Here is a 17730-nt window from a genome sequence, read left to right on the forward strand (position 1 = left end):
CGCGCAAAAACGTTCAAAACAAATGCAAACAGGAGCATACTACACTGGTACATCAATACAAACACCCAAGATAAACACCACACACACACACACACAAACACATACACACACAAACACACACACACACACACTCACACACTCACACACTCACACAAACACAAGTGCTCACGAATACACGTGCTCGTGCGCACAAACAAACAGTAGTAGCAATAAGCTCTTCAACTTCAACAAAAATAAATGATCACAACATCTCAACGTTTTTTCAGCTCTATGTAGAATCTTGCTCCCGCAAGAAAATTTACAAAACAAAAGTGTATTAAAAATTGGTGACCCCTATGCTATTAAAAGCAATTAGTTTGCTAAAATTTGATATAGCAATTTAATAATAATAATATAACCTTGGAAAACAAATAATACATGTAATTACATGTACATGTAATAAGATAATTACTATGGCAATGAATATAAGGAACCGAATTGTTTTTTTTAAGGAGATAGAATATATTTTTAACTGCTTCTGACTGCAATCAAAAGAAATGCCATTTGGCGCCTTCCAAATTGCTATGCCAATTAAAATGCTAATAAAACATTCCGAAATGAAATGTTATAAATAATAACTGCTTTTAAAAACAATTTTTAGGACACTTAATGCTTAAAGAATTCTAACTTGGTCTGAATTAAATACTTTTTTATGATCTAAACTATTTGAGTGTTTTAATGTTATATTTATTAAGGAATAACTTTTTTGAAAGATTGAAGTTGTCAGTTTCGCATATAAATCTAAAAACCTGGCATGAAGTTAATACCACCGGTGATTATTTTGTCGTTTTGACTGCAATTTTTGTGTTGACTGATGATAGTAGTAGTTGAAGTGTTAGTGCAAAGCTTGAGAAAGTGATAATCAAACTTAACGTGTTGGACTAGAAGAGGTTCATTTATAGTGCTATTTTCAACTTGCTGGTTGTCTGATAACATTACAAAAATGAGTCTTTGGGTCGACAAGTACCGTCCGAACTCTTTGAGTAAGCTTGACTACCACAAAGACCAAGCAGCGCACCTGAAAAAGTTGGTGAGTATGCATTTATATACAATTTTAACTGAAATTTAGATCTAGCTTATAAGCTTTAGGGCTTACCAGCTTTAGATTTACTCTGATGTGTCTTTCTATTGATTGACTTGGCTGGATCCAAGCAGATCGGGTCAGCGGGGCCGAAGGCCCCATAGCGTCCGATAAGGCCAGAAGGGAGTGTATACAGACCCGGTAACCGGGAACAAAATCACAAAGTTTACAGACCCGGTAGGGGAACTCTTTTGTGATTTCGGAAAGTTTCAACGCCCTCTTGGCTCAGGGCAGACCACAGAATTCTACACTAAGGGAAGACCTAGAGGTCCTTCTAGAGATCTATAGCCTATGGCCTATGGTCTAGAATCTAGGTCTAGATTCTATCTAGATCTAGATCTAGACAGACAGACATAAATCATTGATCTGGTTTCGAGGCTAGCTTAGATCTAGAGTCTAGATTTAGATCTAAATGAAGATTGCGGATGTCTTTTCGATGACCGATCGTTTTTCCTCCGTTTTGGAGTTGGAGAAATCACAATTTGAAGAAAAGAATATGTCATATTTCAATCGAGCAGTCTCTCTCTCTCTCTCTCTCTCTCTCTCTCTCTCTCTCTCTCTCTCTCTCTCCCTCTCTCTCTCACACACACACACGCACTACCAGGTCTGGGCGCTGAAACTTTCCGATATCACAAAAGAGTTCCCCTACCGGGTCTGTATACTTTGTGACTTTGTTCCCGGTTACCGGGTCTGTATACACTTCGTTCAAAGAAAGCTGCACGACGTGCTGTCTTACCATTTTCATTGCAATGTTGGACTTGACTGACCTGCCATTGTTTTGATTGCAAGCTGCGGCTAGATCTAGAATCTAGATCGATCTATCTGCTTTGCCTTTGTTAAGGCTAGATCTAGATCTAGATATCTAGATCTAAATTCTAAATCTAGATCTAGATCTAGATCTAGAGAGCCCCTGTACGGCATACCGACACCTTAGTGTTTTGTGATGACTATTGACTATTTCTGGAAGTGAACTTTTATTTTACCATAACTTCGGCTCTTTCAAAAACATCGACCCAAAATTTCGTTTCTTTGAGAGTCCAGCCTTTCCTGTCGATGTGAGGTGAAGCTTTTAGTCAGATAGTGTATAAAGAAGCGAAGTGACTATTCGGACTCGACGGACTCGAGTCCGAATATGAAAAAATGTTATTCGGACTCTGATTCTTGTCCAGCATGACATCACTTCCGACGTCCTGTGACTCGTGACTCCTGCTTCCTGTCCTGCCTCGCTCGTGACTCGCCTCAGGCTGGGTAGAGACCAGGATCACTTCGGGCAAACACAACTTTTTCTTGGTAAACAATCGAGATGACCCAGGCTTGTGTATTTTAACGAATTGTTCTTTTTTTTTTTACACAGCTCTCATAATATGCAGGTGCCAGGAGATCTGCTAATCTTCAATTATACCTTTTTCTACTACAAAGAAAGTGGGAAACATGGGGGGTGCGTATCAATGAAGCGACGGGCATTGGATCAGCAGACAAGGTGTGGGGGAAACTAAAAAATGGCGGAAAATTGGAAGCACTGAACGTTAGATCTATAGAACGAACACTTCCTTTTTTCCTGACCCGTGTCCGAATAACATTTTTTCTTATTCGGACTCGAGTCCGAATATGAAATTTTTTTATTCGGGCTCGAGTCTGAATATGATAAAATGTTATTCGGACTCGAGTCCGAATAATGACGGCCATAAAGAAGACCCCTAACCGAGACTTGACGCATGTCATGTTATGACATGTACCCCATACCGGCACACATCGGGTTTTCTGTCATGGCGTGTACCCCATACCGGCACCCCCTACACCCCATACCAGCACACTCAAATTGAAGCACAACTAGGCGTTTGAAAAGAGGAAAGAGGCAAAGACGAACTCCTTTTGTACAGTGGGTCTAAGACAGAACTAATGTTTATTGACATACTAAAAAGAACAACCGCCAGAACAGACTCACATACATCTTACTCACACATAGGTACATGAATGTTTCATTTTATTCTTCCACACATATCACAAACTCATGAACATCTTCCTCACACACAGGTACATGAATGCTTCATTTTACTCTTCCTCACATATCACAACAAACTCACTTACATATTTTACTCACACACAAGTACGTGAATGCTTCATTTTACTCTTCCACATGTATCACAACAAACTCACATGAACATCTTACTCTCACACATACATGAATTTCCCTGTTGTTTCTTCTTCTTCTTCCCTGCTGTCTGCTTCTCCAACTTCGTTAACTTTTCTCCTCTTTTCTCTTCTTCCTTCTCCACCCTTTTCTCTCCCTTTCTCTCTTCCTCTTTTCCACTTCTTCCTCTTTTCTTCTCTTCTTCCAATTTCTTGGCCTCCTCCGATGCTTTGTACTTTGCCCCTATGATATACTTAGGGGCCTGAGCCCTCTTCTCTGTGTTGAAACCATGTTCCAGCTTGCTGGTACGGGCAGGTTGACGAACGAAGGGGCAGGAATGAGTTGATTGTACAAATCAAGGTACTTTCTTAGAGGTTCGATTTTGTGCCAGTGGCAACGGTGGACCCAATGCATGTCTGATGCCATCCATCCAGTGGCAATGGCATGATCAATTAGTTTGTCAAGGACAAAGCAAAAGTGTTGTCCTGAGGCAGTTTTTTGGGGGCTTGGGGTGTAACCAGAGTTTCATCTTCCAATGGTCTCAATGCCTGCTCAGGCAGACAATAGTCATGGTCCTGGTTATCCACAGGATCCCGAGCTGGTGTTGAAACCAAAGGTAGCTGAAACTCTGCTGCAAGATCCAGGAAGTCCTCGGAGGTACATTCGATCCCCGAGAACTCAAGACCTGTGGTCAAAAAGTTTAGGGCATCAACTTATCACTCACAAAACTAGAGACAAGGGCAGTTGGGGGAGGGCCAGCAAGTTCTTCTTCTGAAACAGAAGCAGTAGGAGCAGGAACAATATCACAACATGTGGAAACAGTGGCTGGAAGAACATCATCACAACATACATTGGACAGAGGAACATCATCATCATCATTACATACAATGGGTGGAGGGAAGGGATAGAGTTTCCTTCGTATAAATTTGTTTCAAACATTGGAAAATCTAAAGTCGCTCATTTTCTAATGAATCCGTGTCTAAATAGATCTATCTAGATCTATATCAAATCATAGAAACTAAAAAATCTAAAGTACTAAGATGCCATCCATAGTCCGTCAAAAAATAACTATTTTTAAAGTCACGCACCATGTAAAAAATATAGTGCCGGTATGGGGTACATCCCTAAAAAATTGTACCTCATACCGGCACCCCCGCTACAGTCGTCAATTGTTACAACAAAGAGCAGCGAATGGTTTGTGGTGGTAACTAGACACCTTATAAACTGAATAAAAATGCGAAACGAATCCTGCGGGTACGATTACAGAACCAATAGCTTATTTATGACACATTGCACATCTGCAAGCCGTAATGGCTGAACGAGGTTCTTACCTTTGGAGATGAAATGGATTATGTCTGCTCACACAGGTGTCTGATTCTGCTCAAAATTGTTGAACTTGAATACAAAACAATATTGAATGGAATTGTATGACAGACATCATTCCAGGTTATCATATTATAATTGTCTGGTTGTCCAATTTTGGGCCGAATGCGTGCATAGTGCCGGTCTGACGTACGTGTCGGTATGCCGTACATAGGCTCTAGATCTCTAGATCTAGAGATTATCTAGAGTCTCGATTCTAAAACTTCTGACAATAATAACAAATGGTGAGCAGACACTCTCTGCTGTCTGTCTGCTGGGTTTGGACTTTTTAAAACTCTTTTTAAAAAGTTTAATAAGCCCTGAGTTTTTTCTACCGTTTCCCGGAGTTTTTTTCTACACTACAGTCAATAGTCATCTACACTACTACACCTAGTGCACTATGTCTCATTATAAACCCAAAAGCTTGCCTCCAACTTCTAATTAACGGAAACAAAGGCTTTGTCATTTTGAAAAACTTGGTTCGGGAATAGTTCAGAAAAGCAAATAAAAACTAGCACTAAATAAAACGAAACAGTTGTCAGTAGTACTGGACGCTCCCAGTGTCCCAGCGTCCGATGGGGTTTAAAGAGTTTTAAAGTAGATGTGGCGTCAGTGTCCTAGTGGTTAGGCTACCGGACTCATATTTGTGAGGTTGCTGGGTCAGGGGTTCGAGCCGCAGGCCCGACGTTGTGTCCTTGGGAAAGGCACTTTACATGGATTTTCTTCACTTCACCCAGGTGGGAGTGGGTACCCGGTGTTCACACATGGCAAGTTACATCATGGACTGCCTTTGTCAAAACGGGAGAAAAAGGCATTTAGTTGGTGGTTACAAAAAAAGTAACGGTTCAGCAGTGGGTTTCACCCTGTGCTGGCAATGTGAAAATGTGGTAGAAAACTTGAATTGCCCCAGCCAGAGGTAACCCCAGGAGCATGCTTATTTATAACAGTGATTTTTTTGTCAGCCCCATGTATCATGAATAGATCAATACAGTAAATATAAAATTTAGAAATCCATACATGTTCTTTTTGGGTTTGTCAAACTTTGTGCAGTTGGCTGTCATCTTTTACACAATTTCTAGAAATTGGACTGAATTTAAAAAAAATTTTTATAATGTCTTTCACTTTGCAGCCTGTTTTAAAAGTAAGTTACTGTAAGATAAAATGAAAAGTGAGGATGTATTTATATATATTATAAATATGCGAAATTAATTATAATTATATCTTTTATTTTCCATCTGTCTATGGTATTGTAGGTAGAAGGTGGGGACTTTCCTCACCTGTTGGTGTATGGCCCTTCGGGAGCAGGGAAGAAAACACGTGTCATGTGCACTTTGCGGGAACTGTATGGCCCAGGAGTGGAAAAGTTGCGCATAGAGCAGAGCCACTTCACCACACCCTCCAACAAAAAGCTGGAGATTTCAACCATTTCCAGTAATTACCACATTGAAGTTAATCCCAGGTAAGAATTCTAACATTTTTGTTTTGAGCAGGGATTAGTTGTGTGTAATCTTGTTTGACTTTTCACGAATTTACAGATTTTTATAATGCAATAGAGATCTATCAGAGCCTTTGACTTCATTTAGCTTTTTTATTGAAACACTATTTCTGCTCCAGTATTATTCAAATGTTCTATTTTCTTAAAGACATTAATATCTTGTACAAGTTTATATTACAGTCATTGGGGGATTTATGTGCCTAATTTGCTGAAGTTTCATTTTTCTTCTTCCGTTTCTGACAGTGATGTTGGGCACAATGACCGTGTGGTGATACAAGAGTTGATAAAAAATGTGGCACAAGTGAATCAGTTGGACACGACTTCACAGAAAAATTTTAAGGGTAAGAATATTGGCAAGACAAAATTACCTGAGATGTCATGTTTGTTTGCTGTGTAAAAAGCACATCGTCCTTAAAGTATGTGGCATTGTGGTGAAATCAGGCGCTCATCTAACTTATGAAATTAAAGAATTCAACATTTCTTTGGCATGGGTAATTTATATTGATTAAAATGATTATTTTTTGGGGGGCTCAGCAGCCTGTAGGTTGATTTAAAAACACAGTTCTGTGTGGTTTTTACCGGATTGGATAAAAAAGGTGATCGAAGGCACAAAATTAGTAAATTTATAGTTTCCAAAGACTCAAGCTTTGGAAGTCACCAAACTTTGTAGGCCATTTTCTTGCTAATTTTTCTTCTGACACCAGGTGACCCCCCCCCCCCCCCCCACCTCTTTTTAATTGCGAATATCTCTACTTCAATTTAAGGTAGATAATTATTATTTTTCATCAAAAGCAAGACAGATGAAAAAGCTGTCAGATGATACCACCATTCCATATTCCCAAAAATTGATGAGAGCCTGATTCCACCACATTTGCAACACACAGCACTTTTTGTTCTAGTGAGAATGGTGGAGAGCAAATATGTTGGATTTTTCTTTTGTAATCCAGTAATTCACTTCTTCATTACGTTAGGCTTGGTTTGTAAATATGGCCCTAGATTATGTGCTCTCATACAAATTCCTTCTTGAACGTATGATCTCTGAAAAAGACACCAACAATGAAGGCTTGGAGTTGTGAATGGTTATAAATTGAATCCACCTTGTGCAACTCAGTGGATTTTTAACAGGGTATAAAAGTATACAAATTTATTTCAAAATATTAATTACTGAGATGGTCCTCTGCTGTAGCACTTGCAAATACTGACTCATTAGCAATGTGCATAGAGTAAAAGTAAAGGTCTCAAACCTAACTATCAATAGAGTTAAAGTCACAAACTTAACTACGGTATCAAATGTACTCTCTTCCACTTTTTCTAGTCAGTTCTGAACCGCCTTTCAATTACATCTTTTTATTGATTATAGAGTGTTCTAGATTCTACTCTTTCTTTTCTGTCACTCTAATGTGACTCGATATGATGCTTTCTCTATCACGCCTCTGGCTGGACTTCTTGAAGAACTCAGGGTATCACCGGCTTTCTCTTTTATTTCAAGACCACAGTATGATACCATGTTACAGTTATCCAAGTTTTTCTTAATATTTCTGCGAAAGAATCAATGTTTCTTTTTCTTTGATGATTCTACCCACAATTCAGAAAGATTGATCAGTCTTTGCATCTTCTTATGATGGACACTGTTTACTCTTGGTCTTTGTTTAAGTCTTTACCATGACAAGTTTGTCTCAGAGGCTGAAATTAATGTAGGATTTTTCATTATTAGACTGTCACTCATTTAACACTTTGCATTTGGGGGAAAATCCTAACACCCTGGGTGGTGAACATCGCGAATCGGCGAGATGGAACAGCGATATGTGATGGCAACGTGTTACTAAAGGGCTATACTCTTCTTTTTACTTGCATCGCACTTGCAGTCCAGTACCTAGGGGCTGTACTGTAAACGATACTGGCCATGAAAAATTTGATGATTAACAGGCTCGGTTATCTTTTATAATGCTTTTTATACATTAAACCACTAATGCCATATAATTGTTTTTATTATTTCTTTCCAGCTAGAAATTTTTATAACTCTCCTTGTCATATTTGAATTTATATAATATACTTTCTGAATTGCTTTTCAGTGGTAGTCTTGACTGAAGTGGACAGACTGACTAAAGATGCACAACACGCTTTGAGAAGAACAATGGAAAAATACATGGCTACTTGTCGTCTGATTTTGTGCTGTAATTCCACCAGCAAGGTCATTCCTGCCATTCGCAGTCGATGTCTGGGTCTGCGAGTTCCTGCTCCATCTATTGAAGAGGTGAGAATAGACAAAAATTTGAAATGGGTAGTGATTGTGGTGTTTTTGGGGTTTTTTTTTGTGTTCCCAAGATCCCAAGGTCTCAAACTAACTAGTTGTCTTTAGGTTCTTCTACTCCCCAATGACACTGATTTGTAAAGAAACATTCTTTTGTCTTATAAAACAAGTGCTGTGTGTCATACCTTTCTGACAGCTTATGCCATTTTATGGGCACTGTTAGTGTTAAAAACTGTCTGGGTTTTTGTACTTTAGGGGTGTTTTAAATTTTACTGGGCTGACTTTCCCTTCTTGTTTGACTTCCAACTGATGACAGTTCTTGGACTTAGGCTTGAACAAACATTCCTATATATTGGGATCATGAATAGGACAAATCAAAGAAAAAAGCCCAGATTATCTATTGGCTGGAAGCACAATCTGGTGGTACTGTGCCACTGTGACAAGACTTGCAAACACCTTATATCTTTGTCAAGACTAGCACACCTTTTGTCAATAATATTGTCATTATTCATATTTGAGGATTTTTTTTCTGCAATCTATGTGCTCTTTTAAAGTGGGCCCATGACTGTTCTTAGTTATGAATAAGCTGTTTATGGATAACATTCTTTCTGATAGAACTTTGCCTACATCCACAGGTTTAGTCTTGCAATGTGCTTTATGTTACATGAAATATTGTTATGTCGTTTTGTTGTGTGTTGTATAATCCCAGAATTACTCTTGTCTATCATATGAGATGTGGATACCATTTCTCCTTTATTATAAAGGTTTTCATTAAGGTTGTAATTGTTTCATCGACAGATCAGTCACATTTTGACAGTGGTGTGTAAGAAAGAAGGTCTCACGTTACCTCCTGAGATGGCATCAAAGATTGCAGAGAAGAGTTCTCGGAACTTGAGGAGAGCACTGTTGATGTGTGAGGCTTGCCGGGTTCAACAGTAAGTTTGTGGAGAAGAGTGTTAATTTGTTTTTGTTTTATATTTCTTTCTTTTTTTTTTTAAAGGGGGGGGGGGGGGGGCATGATGGGTTTCTACCTATTTCGGACACATTGACCAGAAGCAAGTATGAGGTTCCAACTCCTGTGACTAAGACTCTTGTCTTAGACTTGAGGCTTGTATGAAAGAGGGGGATGAGGGGAATGAATGGATGTGGGATTTGTCGAACTCACAGGGCATGTTTCAGTGCTTAATGGGTTCTATGTACTGCTCATTTAGAGCTCCTCTTCAGGCTCCAAAATCCCTTTAATTGCCTGACTTCCGCATGAATTCACTGGATATGGAACATGAGTGAGACAAGGAGTCTTGATACAATGTACAGACACCAGATTCATTGTTCACCCTGTGTCTAGAGGCTTATGCCGCGATAAGAGAGAGAGAGAAGCATTCTTTTCTTTCTTCGTTGCACTCTTATATTTAGGAGAATGGGATCTGTAAGGATTACCTGAGACATTGAGGTTGCTTGAGATAATTCAAGTCATATCTTGATTGTATTATTGACACTGTTTTCTAGGTTACAAGCACCAATAAATTTCTTAAATATTTTTACGTCAAAATGTTATACTTGAGCGCCAGGTTGTGCTGATTTGAACTTATGTAATGTCATGGGTTGTGAGGCTAATTTCTAATTGAAATTGTCTTGGTACCTTACACAAACTGTCCTCACGTCATCCAGGTGAAATGGGTTCTTTACTAAGACTGAATGATCTTGTATCTTCGTTTTAGCGTGCTGATAAAATGTTAGTTTAGCTTGCACTGATACATTGTTAGAAGCTGAAAATGTTTTAGGGATCTGTTGGAGATATTATATAAGTGCTTAAAACACCCTTTTGATTCGAGACTTCTATATGAATAATCAAATAAATCCTTTTCAGGTACCCTTTCAATCCGGACAAAGAGATCTCAGAGCCTGACTGGGAAATATTCCTCAGGGAAACGGCCACAATGATAGCTCAACAGCAGTCTCCAAAGAGGTTTGTGCTTATTCTTACTTCCTTTTTTTCTAGTGCTGATTGTCATGAACAGTCGAACCTGGTCTGGCAAGCACAATCTGTGGGTGGTTGATTGGTGCTCTGGTGTGGTTTTGCTCTTTCTTTCCTATCAAACATCTAATGTCTTTTATCTCTCCTCCTTCTTTTCTGTGTTTGTTACTATTTTGTCACACCTTTAATCTTCAGCACTTATAGTTTGTGTTGCAAATGCTTTAAAACCTATTTGTGTTGCACAAGCCTACTTCCCCCTTTGTGTTTTTTAATATAATAATTAATTTTTCCAAAAGGACAGGTGTCTATGATGACCACTTTTCTCTTCAACAATAGTTAGTTGTATTATGCAGGCTCGACTGTATTTATATAGATTTATGATGATGGCTTTTATCATATGTTATGAAAGTCTGAAGTTATATACATATGTATGATATATGTGTTGGATTCTGATTGTTATGAGAAGATGCTGTTATTTCAGAGTCAAAGGGACCTAAGAGTCTTTCTTTTCAAACATACTTTGACACAAACCAGAGGTAAATAAAGAAATTTTTTTATTTTAAAATCTGACATGATCTGCACATATTCTGCGACTAAGCCGTTACTTTTCCTGGAGTCTACTGCAATTGTAATAAGCTCCTTTTTTTTATTCCTCTTTTTTTTTCATTCTTGTTCTCACTAAAGTACACCATGTCCTCTATCTCTTATCAAACTACTGAAAAAGAGTTGATTTTCACAAGTATTTTCTGGTTGCTTTATTTCCCAGACTTCTTGAGGTGAGGGGCAGGCTTTATGAGTTGCTCACCCACTGCATCCCCTCTGACATCATAATGAAGGTAAGCTGTTGGCTCTTCGTTTTTTGTTTTTTCTTTTGCGTGTCCTTCGCTTTGAATTCTGAATTTAAAAATTATAGTATAACATCCCTGCCCTAAATAAATGTGTAATTTTGTTTGACGCTAATCAAGAGAATGTGTAGAAAATGTTGGGAGTCACTCCATTTTGTTGTGATGGAGGCAATTTATTTTATTTTGACTTTTAGGTCTATTTATATCAATACTACTAGATATGCATCTCTTTCTCGGGAAATGCCCTCAGTTCCAGTACTTCTTGTGTGCTTTTTTTTTGGTCTCCTTTTGTGTGTACTTTTTTTTACAGTGAGTCATCAGTCAGGACATACTTTGTAGTTTTGTGAGCCAAAGTCTTCTGCTTCATTCAAAACTTGCTTAATCAACCAGGAAAAACTGTTGTCTCCACTCTCAATGGGGTCACATGAGGGAAGAAGATTTATTTTAATTAGGAAAATGAGACAACAACAACACTGAAACAAAGTAGCAGCTTCAGAGTGCTCTCAAACTGCCTTCTGTCTTTATACAGGTGATGTTAAAATGTCTTCTTGCAAGCAATGCCGTTAGTATTCAAAAATCGACTATGCATGTATGATAGTCACATAATATGAATATTGTTTTGTTGATCAGATTTAGAAATTCCCTTTCTTTCCGCTGTTCTTGTTTGTCGACGAAAAGACAGACTAAGTTTTGTACATAATTCTGTAACCACAGGGTCTTCTGAGAGAACTCTTGAGCGTCTGTGACGGGCAACTGAAGTCTGAGGTGGTCCAGAATGCAGCTTTCTACGAGCACCGACTGCAGCAGGGCCAGAAGGCCATCTACCACCTGGAGGCTTTTGTGGCAAAATTTATGGCCATCTACAAACGGTTTTTGGAGGAGGGCATTGCTGATATTTTCTGATTGTGATGATTTTTGGGTGTTTTTTTCTCCACTTACTACTATAAATTGTATTGATGAATGAAGTTGTAACTCCAGTTTTCTTAATGTCTATAAATTGAATGAATCCCATGTAAAATAAATGTTTGATGAAATCTGAGTTAATTTTATTCATGGTTTTAGTTTTACCCAGTGTCATTATTATGGACTTTGTGGAATAGTCTGTCCCACTTATGACTCTCACATGTTAAGTAAGTGGGCTAGATTTTTTAAAATCGAGAATTCGTTTAATTTATTTTGTTTGGGAAAGAGTTCTTGAGACTTTTTTTTTTTTTCATATTTGACTGGAAAGAAGTAAGGTTTTCTCTGAATGTGACATTGTCCATTTAGTGAGTGCCTCTTCTTTGTTCAGGGTTCAACATTTTCTGACATTGTCCATTCAGTAAGTGGCTACCTTTCAGATGTAATATCTTGTGGCTGGCTGGAGATGGTTGCTTCAGCTTAAAAATGTGGTCCAACATACCCTCAGAGTCCGGAATTAATCCTTTGTAGGTGCTGTAATATAATATTGTATCCTTGTATTTATGGGAGGCTATATGTAGACCCCAAAAAGGCAGTCAAACCTGCTTTTACACTTAGCCACCTGTTCATTACAATCCCCTGTACAAATGACCATGTCCCACTTGCACCCCTACGTGCTGTAAAATAATATATTGAAATTGTCCAAGACATCTACCTGTCTCAGACAATTGCTTTTCTCCTCGACAATGGGATGCCATTTTGGACAATTCTGACTGTATTTTGAAGCTGTACCTGTGCTGCAGTCATAGTGCAGTGAACTGTTGCGAATGCTACCAACTTGTGTTTCGCGCGCTCATATGACCTTATGCAGTTGCGAGCGCCGTAAAACCCTGTACTACTACTACTACTAGTCATAGTATGCCTACAAATAGTACTGCTGAGGTTTTAGTGTATTTACTTCAGCATGAATGCATGATGAATGAAAACCTTTGGCTTTTCTCTCAGGTTGACCCCTGCACCCGATACCAGGAAAAAACACGGTTCTTCTACATGTGTGTCTCTTCTTTATGGGTGCCTTTTCTTTGTTCAGGGTTCAACATTAAAGGTCCCTTCAGGCCAGTGGTGCATGTCAAAGACACTTTTGCAGCTATAAGTCAAAGGAGAACAGGGCTGGTTGCATAAAATCCAAAATAAAACTCTTCCTGTAAGAGACAAATCCCTGATATCTGCAAATAATCAAGACTTCCTTCTAATTTGACGTACATCTGCCTGAAAGGTGAGGGACACCACATACGTTAAAGTACATATGTTGTTGTTGTTGTTAGCGATCCAGTAGCATCTGAGCGTTAACTCTTCTACATGATGCCATTCGGTAATAGTTGCATGTTTGTTCTAATTGTTGTCTTGAGGAGTAGAGGCAATTAGATGTGTGGGGTAGCTTGGGAAGAAAACATCCCCTTAAATCAGTTAGTTTTCTACAGAAGAACAGATGATGTTCCACTGTCTCTGAGGGGTAGTCACATAGTGGGCAGGCAGCAGACTGCTTTACTCCAATTCGGTTGAGATGTTGGTTGAGGGGTACATGTTGTGTTCTAAGTTGGAAGATTATGGATTGATTTCCCCTCCTCAACTCATTGATTGGATCTTTGACCAGTTGTTTATTCATGTGGCCATACATTCTCCTTCCTGTCGTACCTGTGGCCTAATCATTCATCCACTCTTCCTTGAGGTTTGACTTGATCATTTGGCAGCAGGTGGTGTAATTCGTAGGAATTTCAGGCTGAGGGAGGCTAGCTCCTTTCTTTGCCAGAGCATCAGCTCTTTCATTTCCCGGTATCCCAGTGTGGGCAGGAATCCATTGTAGGACTGCTCTGACGTGGTGCCTACTTATCAAATTATATGTAGACTCCAAATCAAGTGCAATACATCTTTGTTCACATCAGTCCCACTCTCAAGTGTCTCTAGTGTTGAAAGGCTGTCTGTAAAGATAACGATGTCTGTGGTAGCAAGTGGGTTAGTGTCAAACAAGTAGTTGATGTAGTTTGCTGTGTTGGTGATAGCCTGTTGTTCGGCAATGAAATTGAAGCAGAAGGACCCGCTGGAATTAAAGACTTCTTTTTTTATCCCACTGGGCAAGTTGATCACTGACCCATATCCAGCGTTGATTGTTGCCTTAAAGGCAGATCCATCAGTGTATGAGTGGATCCATGTTGGTGGATAGGAATCAATTGTTTCAAGGGCAGAATGTTTTAGTGCTACAGGATATGTGTTTTTATTGCTCTTGTCCAAAAGTGTTTTCCTAATTTCTGGCTTTGCTATGGTGAGATGTGGTGGGAGAGTTGAGGGAACTCTTTCCAGAGGTTCTCGTCTTTCAGGGAGGTGATGTTTTTCTTGGAGATTGAGAACAGTGTCAAGTACGGATTTTGTATTTTTTAGTCTTTGATTAGGTTTCCACTTTTTAGTCTTTGATTAGGTTTCCACTTGTCAACAAGGACTCTATTACTATCTAGCCTTTTAGATCTTTCATATACTTCTAAAGCTGCCCGTTTTATTCGAGTTTATAATGGCTCAATATTTGTGTGGATTTCACAGGCCGCAGTCGGTGAGGTTCTCATTCCGCCGGAGATAAGACGAAGAGCTTGGTTTTGGATGGTGTCCATTTAGTTCTTTGTAGTTTTACTGCAAATGTTTTGTAGAACAAGATTATAATCAAAAACAGCTCTGGTATATCCTAAAAAGAGGCCTCTCAAAATGTTCTTGTCTGATCCCCAGTTGGTACTGGCTAGTCGTTTGATGAGATTAAGTCTCTTCATAGCCTTCTTCCTAAGGTTGTTGGTGTGTTGTTTCAGGTTGAGCTTGCTGTCAAGTTGTACTCCAAGATACACTGGGTTATTCTCCTTTTTCAAGTTGATACCATCTATTTTGAGAGGGATTTCTGCATTTGCAAGGTTATAGCTTCTCGTAAAAATAGAGTAGACAGTTTTTTCGCAGTTTACTTTCATCTTCCATAAATGGCAATAGATTCCTAGGGAATTTAGATCATCTTGTAGTCTTCGTCTGCTTATTGTTGTTGAGTTTCCAGTGTGCCAAAGGACCAGGTCATCAGCAAAAAGGGCTTTTTCTGTTCTGAGAACATCTGAAACGTCATTGAGGAAGGCAAGGAATAAGGTACAGCTGATAGAAGATCCCTGTGGGAGTCCTTCCTCCAGTACTGCTTTTGAAGATAGGGTTTCATCCATCTGGGTCTGGATGAGTCTATCTGTAAGGAATGATTTAATCCAGGAGTACATGTTTCCCTTGATTCCCATGCTCTGCAGTTTTAAGAGTAGTCCTTTCCTCCACACTCTATCGTAGGCTTGTTGGAGATCCACAAACACAGCCGTTGTCTGTTCCCCTCTTTGAAATCCATCAATGATTTTCTGTGTAAGCCTGAAGAGCTGGTCTTCTGTCCTGCCTTTTGACATGAACCCTGCTTGACACTGTGATATCAGACTTGAAGACTCAAGCCACCAATAAAGACGAGAATTGAGGATTCTTTCATAGGGCTTGCCAATACAGGACGTGAGTGATATTGGGCGGTAGTTTTTAGGGTCATTGGCCTTCTTCCCTTTCTTTAAGATTGGGTTTATAGTAGCTAGTTTCCATGCTTTAGGCAGATTTCCCTCGGTCCATGTTCTGTTGTAGAGCTTAAGAAGTAGCAATTTGGTTTTTTCACCAAGGTTTTGTAGCATCTCATTGTGTACTTTATCAGGACCTGGGCTTTTTCGCTTCTTCAGTTTCTTGATTGCACAGTCCAACTCTCGCTTAGTTAAGAAGTCCTGGAAGATACTCGGTGTCATCAAATCTCTCTCTTTTCCTTTCAGAACACTCAGTAGACCCCTGTCCAGGTAATTCCTTTTGCTGCTTTTGTGAATGGAGGCAAAATGTTTATTGAAGTGTTCGGCTTTTTTGAACTCGCTGGTGAGAACTTCGGTTTCTGTGTGTAGTGGTTTGGGGTTTTCTTTCCTTTTTCCGCCAGTGAGGTTATTCAGAAGTGACCAAGCTTCACGTCCACCTTGATGTAAATTGAGTCCCTCACACTTCTGCGTCCAGGCTTCCTTCTTAGATTCCTTGGTGACAAGTTTAGCCTCTGCTACAGCCTTTTTGTATCTAATTTTCTTGTCCATATTTTTTAGATCTTTCTCATATTCATGTCTGGCATCATTTTTAGTTTTTGTAGCTTTCTCCAAGCGCTTGTTCCAAAAGGGTTTATAGTTGGTTCTGCACCCCTGTGGGATACTCTTCTTCGCAGCATCTAAGATGGTGGAGGTGAGTTCACTATTAAGGGCGTCTATACAGACCATGCGTGCTTTAAGCACGGTCGTCGGGAGAAAGCTTAAGCGTGCTTAAAGCCGAAGCGTGCTTGAGTGCGAAATAGACATAATCAAGAGATTTTTAAGTAGAAAATTTCCCGTGCTATTTCCCTTTGTTTGTAAGTAGGCCTATAGCGGTCCCGCAAAAGTGTTATTTAGACACCTGCCATGGTTCGCTTGTTTGTTTTTGTTTTGTGGTCGAATGGGAAATGAAAACTTAATTTAGATGGCCAGTCACGATACAGCACACTTGGCCTACACACTGCCTGTGCGTACCACTGCCCGCTGTGCCACTCATACCACCGCCTTCATCCCACCTCGCGCGTGATACACAATCAGGATTAATGGATAGCGAGGGTCAAGGGTGAAATCGCAGCCAGCCTCCCTTTCTCGTCTCCCCGACTCTCTTTGTATTTTTTTTGGTCGTATAAGTGTGTGTCGATTACTTGCGTTCTTTGTGTTTCTCTTGACACACTCCACTGCTGCGGTGTAGACTGTTCGAACTTCGATGGGTCATCATGAAAATATTGACTGTCTTGTAAATGAAGCGTGCTTGAAGCCGAAGTTACCGTGCTTAAAGGCGTGTAATTTATATATTAAAAATTCGGTAAGAGCCGTTAAGCGTGCTCGAGTCCGAAACATGCTTTAAGTAGTTTAAGCCGGCGTGCTTAAAGCCGGCACGGACTGTACTTTTATTGTCTAGATCATCCAGTTTAACGGTGTCCTCAGCTGTTTTTGTGAAGAGATCCCAGTTTGCCTTCTTGAAGTTCCAACGGGTTCTTCTTTTCCTTTGTCCGTGTTTCAGTGTACTGATTTTGGTGAGAACGGGACGATGGTCACTAGATATACAGTCTAGCACCTCTTCACTGCAGTAGTTGTGTTAAAGTACATATGTAGAGCTAAAAGTGTTTAACAGCACTTGCAACCCAATAAGGTCATACAAGTGCCAAAGACTGAGGTGTTACAACAGAGAAACAAACACAAAAAAGGAGGGGAGATAAGACGATAGATATTTGATAGGAAAGGAGAAAACCAGCCAGAGCACCCGCCAACCACCCACCAAAAGAAGTAATCTAGTCTAGCACACTCAAAGTGAAATCAGGAAGGCGTGGAAATCTTTACATTATGTAAGTTTTGCTTTGTACGTTTTCAATACAAAGAATAACAATAAAAACTTCATGATCTGAAAATCTGTTCCCAACGTGCGTGTTTGCTTGTATGCTAAACTGTACGTAAAAATATGGCCTGTTGGTTAAAAAAAAAACACCTTCAGCTGACAACCCTTGAGATAAAGCACGG

At 39.6% G+C, this 17730-nt stretch overlaps 1 protein-coding gene across 1 annotated transcript; it reads left to right on the forward strand.

Moving 5' to 3' along the window:
* Nucleotides 1-716: 716 nt before the first annotated feature.
* Nucleotides 717-12218, forward strand: LOC101851064 (replication factor C subunit 3). The gene is made up of 8 exons (XM_005104464.3): nucleotides 717-1069; nucleotides 5867-6072; nucleotides 6352-6449; nucleotides 8181-8362; nucleotides 9158-9294; nucleotides 10227-10325; nucleotides 11101-11170; nucleotides 11894-12218. The coding sequence occupies exons 1-8, from the start codon at nucleotides 983-985 to the stop codon at nucleotides 12080-12082; spliced, it is 1068 nt and encodes a 355-aa protein (XP_005104521.1). The 5' UTR covers nucleotides 717-982; the 3' UTR covers nucleotides 12083-12218.
* The last annotated feature ends 5512 nt before the right edge of the window (nucleotides 12219-17730 follow it).

The sequence above is a fragment of the Aplysia californica genome, unplaced genomic scaffold (genome assembly GCF_000002075.1).
Source record: "Aplysia californica isolate F4 #8 unplaced genomic scaffold, AplCal3.0 scaffold00421, whole genome shotgun sequence".
In the NCBI taxonomy this organism is placed as follows: Eukaryota; Metazoa; Mollusca; class Gastropoda; order Aplysiida; family Aplysiidae; genus Aplysia; species Aplysia californica.